This window comes from Gadus macrocephalus, chromosome 16, assembly GCF_031168955.1.
Source record: "Gadus macrocephalus chromosome 16, ASM3116895v1".
Classification (NCBI taxonomy): domain Eukaryota; kingdom Metazoa; phylum Chordata; class Actinopteri; order Gadiformes; family Gadidae; genus Gadus; species Gadus macrocephalus.
Genome location: NC_082397.1, coordinates 21,928,947 through 21,938,994, shown reverse-complemented (window position 1 = coordinate 21,938,994; position 10,048 = coordinate 21,928,947). Strand labels below are relative to the sequence as shown.

Genomic DNA, 10,048 nt, shown 5'->3' with positions numbered 1-10,048 from the left:
CACAGAGACGCACACACACACACACACACACACACACACACACACACACACACACACACACACACACACACACACACACACACACACACACACACACACACAGACACACACACACACACACACACACACACACACACACACACACACAGACACACACACACACACACACACACACACACACACACACACACACACACACACACACACACACACACACACACACACACACACACAAACACGCATGCACTCACAAATACACACAAACTCATACACTCACACACACACATGGACTAAAACATGCACACACATGCACACACACACTCATACATTCACACACACACACACACACACACACACACACACACACACACACACACATGCACATAGTATCACATGCACACACACACACGCGCACACACACTCAAACACACACACACACACACACACACACACACACACACACACACACACTCACACTCACACACACACATACACACACAACCTGGCCTAATCAATGCAGTTCAATCAATTAGCTTTGGGGATCGATACCGGGCCTGCTCCAGCGTTGATTTACTCAGCCCTCTGAAAGGGTTAAGTGGTTGTAAAAAGAGAAAGGTTAATAGTCTCCTGGTCAGGCTTTTTTCTCCATTAACCGCTGGCCTCCTCCAGCTCCCTCCCTCTCTCTCTGTCTTTCCTCGATCTCCTCTCTAACTCTCTGTAAATACCCTCAACTCTCTCCCCCTCTGCACACACACACACACACACTTGTCTCTTTCTCCCCCTCTCCCTCTCTCTCTTTCTTCCTCTCCCTCTCCCTCCCTCTCTCCTTCTCCCCCTCTCTTTCTCCCTCTCCCCCTCTCACCCTATCTCCCTCTGTCCTCCTCTTTTGTTCTCTGAATCCCTGTTCTTCCTCCTCTTCCTCTGCTAGGTTCATTAATGCCAGGAGGAGAATAGTCCAGCCCATGATCGACCAATCAAATCGCTCAGGTGGGTGTCCCCTCAGTCCTTGCACGACGTCTCCATGTCTACTTCAAGACTCTCACCACTCTCACAAAATTTGTCTTTTAATTAAAAGACCTGCCTATTCTCAGTTTTACCTCATTATATTTCCTTAACACTTAAACTACGTTTGTAAACTATATTGACTTGCAAGGTCGTGAGTTTTAATTTAAGTGAATGTATAATCTATTTAAAAAGGCTAAAGCCTTGCTATGCCTGTGGATATACATAGTGTGCGTGCTGCAGGGGTCGTGTGTGTTGCTGACAACATTTGTGTGTTGGATGTTGCAGGTCAGGGTGGTCCCTACAGCCCAGAAGGAGCAGCTCTTGGGGGCTACGGACTTGACGGACAACACCTGGGTCTCCGTGCAGCAGGTAAAACTGAAACACACACATGCACACACACCAACACACACAGACTGACACAGCGACACACACCGAAACACACACACACAAGTTTACTATACATCATATAATATATTATAATTGGTCTCCGTCTGTCTCGTCAGGTCTCCAGGGCATGGCCTCTCTACCGGGTGAATACCCCGGCTCGCTGCTGGCCCAGCAGGGCTACCCTCCCCACCCCGGCAGTTCCCTGCACCCTTACCCCGGCCCCCACCCCCATCCCGCCATGCTCCTCCACCCGCCTCCACACACACACCCCTCTGAACCACTCCTTGCACAGGGACTGGACATCCACGCACACTAGCCGCTTTAGAACTGCACCGCTGTGTGTGTGTGCGTGTGTGTGTGTGTGTGTGTGTGTGTGTGTGTGTGTGTGTGTGTGTGTGTGTGTGTGTGTGTGTGTGTGTGTGTGTGTGTGTGTGTGTGTGTGTGTGTGTGTGTAATGATACACTGCCGCATCATATAAAACAGAAAATCTGCATTGCTTTAAAAGTTTACATTCCCCTGGAAGACACCTCAATGTAGCTGATTACACACATACACACATAAACACACATATATATACACACACACACACACACACACACACACACACACACACACACACACACACACACACACACACACACACACACACACACACACACACACACACACACACACACACACACACACACACACACACACACACACACACACAGCCTGTAGGTTCAAAGCCATACCTCTCTCCTCCGAGAAGTGCTTCCTTCTCTTCCACCGCCTCCTCTGCATCTTGCGGGGAGGAACCAGATAAGACACACGCTTTAAACTACATTACCCATCAAACCCAGGGGGGAGGAAACCACGAGAGGGTGACATGAACTGACTTGAACTGAAGGGTACTCTTAAAGCGCCGCTGGTGGGCCTGGCTGGATCAGAAGCAATGGTACGTGGCCACAAAACATCATCCCCCCTTAACACTAGTGTCTATCAGAGGGACCTGTGACCTCACCAGTGCATAGATATCATTGGACAGAACCTGAGCGACATCCTCCAATCCTGTGTTGGTCCCACCTCTGGCCTCTGCCTCTAAACCCGGTCTTCCTCCTTGTGTGTTTGCTGTCAAAGAAAACCCTTCAAACACACTACTTTATTTAAATGTTTGTTTGTGTTTAGTTGTTATTCTTTTTATTATGTTTTATAATCTATTTTTATATTTATGCGGAAGAGGCGTGAGCTTAATGTCGACTACTAGTGGTCTTCCTCAGCATGAAGCTCCACGCTGCGAATGACCTCTGCTCTGCCTCACTGTCTCACCACTCACCTCCTTAAGATTACTGTATAGGTAATGTTTACCTTGGGATGTCTCTCATACACACACACACACACACACACACACACACACACACACACACACACACACACACACACACACACACACACACACACACACACACACACACACACACACACAGACAATGACATGCAGACACATACACTGACATGCAAACACATACACACATACACACACACACACTGACATGCAGACACACACACTTCTCTAAAGCATTTTATTGGACATTGTCTGTTTTTCTTGGGATTGTGAGCGGAGCCAAAGCCAAAGGAACCTTAACATTGTGCTCCGTCTCCAGTCCCAGCGGCTTTTTTGGGGGGGGGGGGGGGGTGTAGGGAAGGGGGATGGGGTGGGGCGTTGGAAACTAGTTGTGAGCAATAATGGCAACTATTGGAATGGTGACTGCTGTCTGCGATGTTATGATGATAATTATAGTAGGCCCTATTAAACTTTTTTTGTACAACTGGCGTCAAGAGACTTTTTCTCCTTACCGTGTGCTTGTCCACGTCGTTGATGGGAATCAGCCAAATTATGTTGCAATGTCAATGGAGATTGCTCTTGCTATTCTACAATTTATCCTAAATGTCAGTTTGTAATTAATACATTTTTGTAAAAAAGAGACTTAATACTGTAAAAAAAAAAAAAAGTAAAAATAGCTAAACAACCAAATATCCTGTGCAACAAATGGATGGATACTGTGTTATATAATAATATATACTGGTATGTTTATGTTTTATTATTATACATATTATATCGCATACATTATACATTGTTTATATGATATTGTTTATATTATGTTATTTTTCTATTATTATTTATATATGATAAGTATATTCTGGAATTATCAAAATACTAGCCTAGTTTATCCTCATTAAAAAAAAGAAACACACACACACAGATACAAAAAGAAGAAAGAAAAAAAAAGATAGGAATGAAATGTTATTACTGCAGCCGTATAGAAACCCAACTTTAAGAAAACAAAGCCAGTAGAATGAATGAAGTCTCCCCTGTCTGCTGTGAAGCCCTCCGCTAAACTCTGATGAAAGCTTTACGAGACAAATGGGTTTTACATTCTGCTGGACAAAGCTTTCTTAATCAACGTGCGCAGGCCGAAAAGGAACATGAGAGAGCACAAAGACAAAACAATGAAAATATGCAAGGTTTTATCTATGTTTTCATTGAGAAGGATAGTAGCAAGTTCAAATGCATGCGCATGTGCATTTGTGTGTTTGTGGATGTGTGCGCATTTTTAAGTGTGTTTTCCTGTGCCTGCTTTTTTGTGCATGCGTGTGTGTGTGTGTGTGTGTGTGTGTGTGTGTGTGTGTGTGTATGATTGTGTGTGATTGTGTGTGATTGTGTGTGATTGTGCATGTGTGTGTGAGGTGGTGAAGGGTGTGGATGGCCAATGAAGCGGCTGGATCCATTACAGAAATCAATAAGGAAGCAGTTGTTTTCACATGTCATACAGGCAGCCTGTGAGGTCATCTGTTTTTGCACCTCTCGGCCGGTAAGGTCACATTAGCGATCACACACACACGCACGCACGCACGCACGCACGCACGCACGCACGCACGCACGCACGCACGCACGCACGCACACACACACACACACACACACACACACACAGACACACACACACACACACACACACACACACACACACACACACACACACACACACACACACACACACACACACACACACACACACACACACATCCTTAATGCATTCCACTTCAACTTTCCAAACTGTAAGCCTTTTCCTCCCCAGATGTACCAGCCTCAACCATAACCTCCATTCCCCTCTCTGTCCCCCAACCCGTTGGTGGGAGAGAGCAACTCACATGTCCCTCACAAGCGCCTCATCTGCATCCACCCCCCTAAAACACCCCCCCACACACACACACACACACACACACACACACACACACACACACACACACACACACACACACACACACACACACACACACACACACACACACACTCTCTCTCTTTCTCTTTCTCTAGCGCTACTGCTCCTCTCAATTGTTGGGCCGGAGGAAAGAGGGAAGAGGCAAAGGGGGGAAGAGGAGGAGGAGTCAGAGGCTACAGTTCAGTCAGAGGTCAACAGGAAACGCTTGTTCTCTGCATCACTCGTGTGTTGACCCCAAACACCTCTTTTACTTTTCATTTTGTCCTCATCTTCCCCTCTTTCCCATCGCTCCCGCACTCTCTCTTTCCTTGTCCATTGTATCCTCTCTCTCTCTCCTCTAACACTGTCCCTTTCTGTGTCCAAGCTCGGGCCGCTGATATCCTGAACTCCAGAGACAATGGGATACAAATCCTTCGAAGGCTAAAGCTGGTCTATTTCTATTGGTCACGTCCTATTCATTGGATTATTATTTTTTATTGTATTGTATTTCTTTTAAATTAAATTAAATTAAATTTCATACAATTGTCATTCTTAATTTATTTTTTTATATGAATAACACTGTCCATTTATTTGATTCGATTTGATTGTCATCAAGTTATTTTTGAAACCTGGCCTTTGGTCGCATTAAGAGGAGAAAGACGTTGTGTTAACTACATTTGTCATGGCCCCCGCAGAGAACCATCCCTGTCCGCCTCTCATGTGTCATGGCCTTGTGAGACGCACACGTGGACACACACACACACACACACACACACACACACACACACACACACACACACACACACACACACACACACACACACACACACACACACACACACACACACACACACACACACACACACAAACACACACACAGAGTGTCTCAAAATCAATGGAAACCATGGAACACATTACATCTCATATAAAAATACCAGCCATAGTTACTGATGGAGCTACTAAGAGAAGGGTGGAGGGAGAGAGAGAGAGGGGGATAAAAGGAGGGGAGAAGGAGAAATAAAAAAAGGGAGGGTGAGTTTGATATGTTTATGCGTGGACATCAATCTTTGCAGTGTGTTTGCGTAGATGTGTGTATGTCAAGGGAGGATGGGGTCTTTGTGTCGAAAACAAATGGGTGTTGCTGGGGGTGCGGGCATGTATGTTTGCTGCGAACCCTAACACATATAAATGTGTAGAATTTAAATAATTTGACAATAAGCTGGAATTGTTTGATTTAATATTTACATCCTAGGCCATTAAAATGTGATTTATTATGTCGTATTATCATGACTGATACCAACTACAATCAACATTGCCCCTTAAACAAACACTGATTATAATTAAGAACAGTATTTTTATTACAATTCTTTTTTCTAGAACAACATTGCAATACATACAATAAAACTTTTTTTCAACCATGTGTGTGTATGCGTGTGTGTGTGTGTGCATATGTGTGTCTTTGTGTGAGTGCTGCAGGGTATGCGTGTGTGTGTGTATGTGTGTGCTAGAGGGTGTATCAGTGTGTGTTTGTGTGTGTGTGTGTGCGTGTGTGTGTGTGTGTGTGTGTGTGTGTGTGTGTGTGTGTGTGTATGTGTGTGTGTGTGTGTGTGCTTTAGGGTGTATCAGTGTGTGTTTGTGTGTGTGTGAGTGTGTGTGTGTGTGTGTGCGTGTGCGTGCGTGTGTGTGTGTGTGTGCGTGTGTGCTTGACGGGTTTGTGTGTGTGTGTGTGTGTTTGTGGGGGGGGGGGGCTATGTTGATCATTAATCATTCAATTACACACCTGTCAGAGTTCAGACAAGTGGGAGGGAGAGGGACAAAAGAGAGGAGAGAGAGGGAGGGCAGAGAGAGAGAGTAAGAAAGACACAAAGTTAGGGGAGGGGGTCAGACCATAACGTGAATAGTTATAGTAGGAGGGAAAGAGTGTGAAAGACAGAGTTTGAGTGTGTGTGTGTGTGTGTGTGTGTGTGTATGTGTGTGTGTGTGTGTGTGTGTGTGTGTGTGTGTGTGTGTGTGTGTGTGTGTGTGTGTGTGTGCACGTGCGTTCGTGCATGCCTGTGTACATCATACTTGTGTGCGTGCATGTGTACGTGCCGGCATGTGTGTGGGCATGTGTGCGTTCGTGCTTGTGTGTGTGCGCACGGACAAAAACGAGAGCAGGGGTATAAAGGGGAGAGAGACAGTGAGAGAAAGTTATATGTGGTTGTGTTGGGGTCCAGTTAGGGGGGGGGGGACACCCCATTAACAACCAACTGACAGAGGCAAGCTGTTGGTTTGTCACAGCTGCCGAAGAAACCAGACGTGAAACAAAACGCAACAGAGGGACCTGACGGAAAGACAGGGTGCACAGGCAGGCAAAAGACAGGCAGACAGACAGACAGACAGACAGACAGACAGACAGACAGTGAAGGATAAGGCCTAGCAGTGAGGCAACCCACAGGGGTCTGGACGGCATGGCCATGCAGTCTTTGGTCATACCGTCACACGTTTGCAGTCAGCCTCAATCATCGTGGGAAGAGCTTGCCCTAATAGTTCTCTCAATGCGAAGTGTAAATATATGGATGCTGGAAAAGCAGTAGTTTCAGTCACGCATTCACACATAATGGAAGTCATGGAGTGCATTGTAGTCAACCTGGTTTATTGAGTGAGGTGTTTGGGATCCTTCTGCAGCGATTTGGTGGCCTTCCCCTTTTGACTGTTCTGTTTGAATACAGAATAATGTTATGAATGGAATGTAGCTACATGTAGTGCATCGTTGGATGCTTTTAGGATACAACTAATTTCGAATTCTATACAATTCAAGGGGCGCAAAATTGTAAAGATCTACATTTACCACTTATCTCTTTGAATATGGTGCCTTCGATGGATTATAGTTGCGTCACCCTGCTACTGGTTTACAGTGTTTGTGTGTGTGTGTGTGTGTGTGTGTGTGTGTGTGTGTGTGTGTGTGTGTGTGTGTGTGTGTGCGTGTGTGTGTGTGTGTTTGTGTGTGTGTGTGTGTGTGTGTGTGTGTGTGTGTGTGTGTGTGTGTGTGTGTGTGTGTGTGTGTGTGTGTGTGTGTGTGTGTGTGTGTGGAAGGGGGGGTCGGGGGCTGCCTCCATGTTTAGCAGCAGTACACAGCTCTACTGCCCCAGGCCATGGCCATCTGTGCCCCCCCCCCCCCACACACACACACACACACCTTTTTTTTCTCTCTCCCTCTCTCTCTCTTTCTCTCTCTCACGCCACAGCCCCGTCCCCCATATATCACATGGATGGTCGCCATGATGTCTAACACACCCATTTATGCATAATATATCACATGAGTAAAAGGATGGCTTGATTGTGTGGATCTCCAGTGTGTGTGTGTTCCAGTAAACCGTAGTAATTATTCCCTCTTCCTTACCCAGACCCAACAATACTAATGCAGTGTGTGTGCGTGTGTGTGTGTGTGTGTGTGTGTGTGTGTGTGTGTGTGTGTGTGTGTGTGTGTGTGTGTGTGTGTGTGTGTGTGTGTGTGTGTGTGTGTGTGTGTGTGTGTGTGTGTCAGAGACAAGGATTTTGTGTGTGTTTGAAGACCCAGCTGTTTCTGGGTTGACATCCACATGCAGGCAGAATGCCAGATGTCTCATTAGGCAAATTTGATTGGCTTGGTCATTTAGAATTCAGCAACGAGACGGTTTTATATGTAAGGATTGGTGTTACGCAGTTTGTGAATGTGCCTCCATGTGTCTCCACATATATGTTCACATTTGAATATTAGGCACCTTGTATAATTGTTAACATGTTTATAATGCCTTTGTATATGGCTTGGTTATATCTTGCCATTTTTTTTGATTGTTTATACAGTCGGATTTGTGTGCGTCGTACGATTGAACGTGTATGTGCACGGAAAGAGAGCATGACACCAAATTATGCATATCAATGGGCACCGGCAGACGAGCTGATTATATAAATGTACAAATACGTACACTCGAGTGATGCAATTTCCCTCAATATTTTCGTAACCAAATTAAACTAAATATTTCACATAAGCCTACCAAAGGAGAATATGCGCACCTATGCCTGACCTAGCAGAAGCTGTAGGGCAATAGCCTACTGCCCTCTATTGGCCAAAAATAAATCTGCCGCTTCCAGTACACTGAATCTTAAAGAGATCATTTATTAATCGCTGAAAACACAACTGATTACAAACTGCACATTTTTTGGATTTAAAATAAGTATATATATAAATTTTTAATTTACAATCAATGCAATTTCGACTTTTGCAGGCCATGATGGTGGCATGGTGTTCTTGCAGCATGCGTGCTCTGTGTGCGTGTTTGAGGGACTTTGCAGTGGGTGGGTTGTGTGTGAACAGCTAGAATGCTAATTAAAGTGTTGGGCTTTATTAGGAATAGTTAGTAATTGGCTTCGAGGACAAGTGATGAACTGACTCTTCCTCATGATCCAACGTGTAAACAAACACTATTCTTGTGATACACACTCGTTTTTTATTAACACACAAAGACCTTTCACACATTTCCCACACTATCAGATTGGGTTTCAAAATCCCTTCAAACCACTGACAATCAACACTTTAAAGACGGTATCACGCAACTTTGTTGGCCAATTGTCAACTGGTCGAAGAAGAATCGCGACGGTGCCCTCTAGTGGCTAGTCCTGAATAACACCGGGGAGGGCCATTCATTCTGTCCCATTTCATGAAACCACACCGGTCATCGATGTTAGAAAGTGTCTTACAATGTGTTGCTCCCCTTCCCATTTAATTTCACTTCTAATATTTTGTCTTATTCAGTAGAAGTCATTACAAAAGACCTTCAGTTACTTCCACAGGATGTAGGCAGAGCTCCTCTGCCACCAACTCAACTCATACAAAGATCAAAAAAAAAACTGGTAGTTCATAAATGGCAACAATATTGCCATTACAATATTTTTGCCGCAGATCTTTAAAAGGTATTGACAGTTTTTTTGATATACTTTCTTAAAAGCTGTGTGAAACAAAGTTTTTTTTACATACAGAATCTGATGCTAATGTTGATTGTCTGGCCTTCCTTTTGCCACCACAGAATAAGAGGACAAGATAGGCTCTCTCACACACACACACACACACACACACACACACACACACACACACACACACACACACACACACACACACACACACACACACACACACACACACACACACACACACACAATTTTAACTTCTTTATTTATGTCCACAATTCTCACACACTCTTAGCTGTCCATCGTGTTCGATGATGACCCTTGCTCCAGGGATGGGGGTGGGGGAGGGGGGGTTCAGCGACGTTGCCGCTGCCCGCTGGTGCCACTTCTCATGGGCTTAACGTCCGATCCTTGAGCCGCACATTCGTCCGCAGATGGAGCAAGGGAAACCAGATGCCAGGAAGGTACCAGCCGCCCGCTGGTGACTCTGG

The 10,048-nt window shown here is 45.2% G+C and overlaps 1 protein-coding gene across 1 annotated transcript in view; it reads left to right on the top strand.

Moving 5' to 3' along the window:
• Window positions 1–1,851, top strand: part of meis3 (myeloid ecotropic viral integration site 3) — a 6,578-nt gene extending 4,727 nt beyond the window's left edge. Inside the window, exons 9-11 of the mRNA XM_060075986.1 lie at window positions 929–987; window positions 1,291–1,374; window positions 1,509–1,851. Of these exons, the coding sequence (XP_059931969.1) occupies window positions 929–987; window positions 1,291–1,374; window positions 1,509–1,708 (343 nt within the window). The 3' untranslated portion in view covers window positions 1,709–1,851. The remainder of the gene's footprint in view (window positions 1–928; window positions 988–1,290; window positions 1,375–1,508) is intronic.
• Window positions 1,852–10,048: the final 8,197 nt, after the last annotated feature.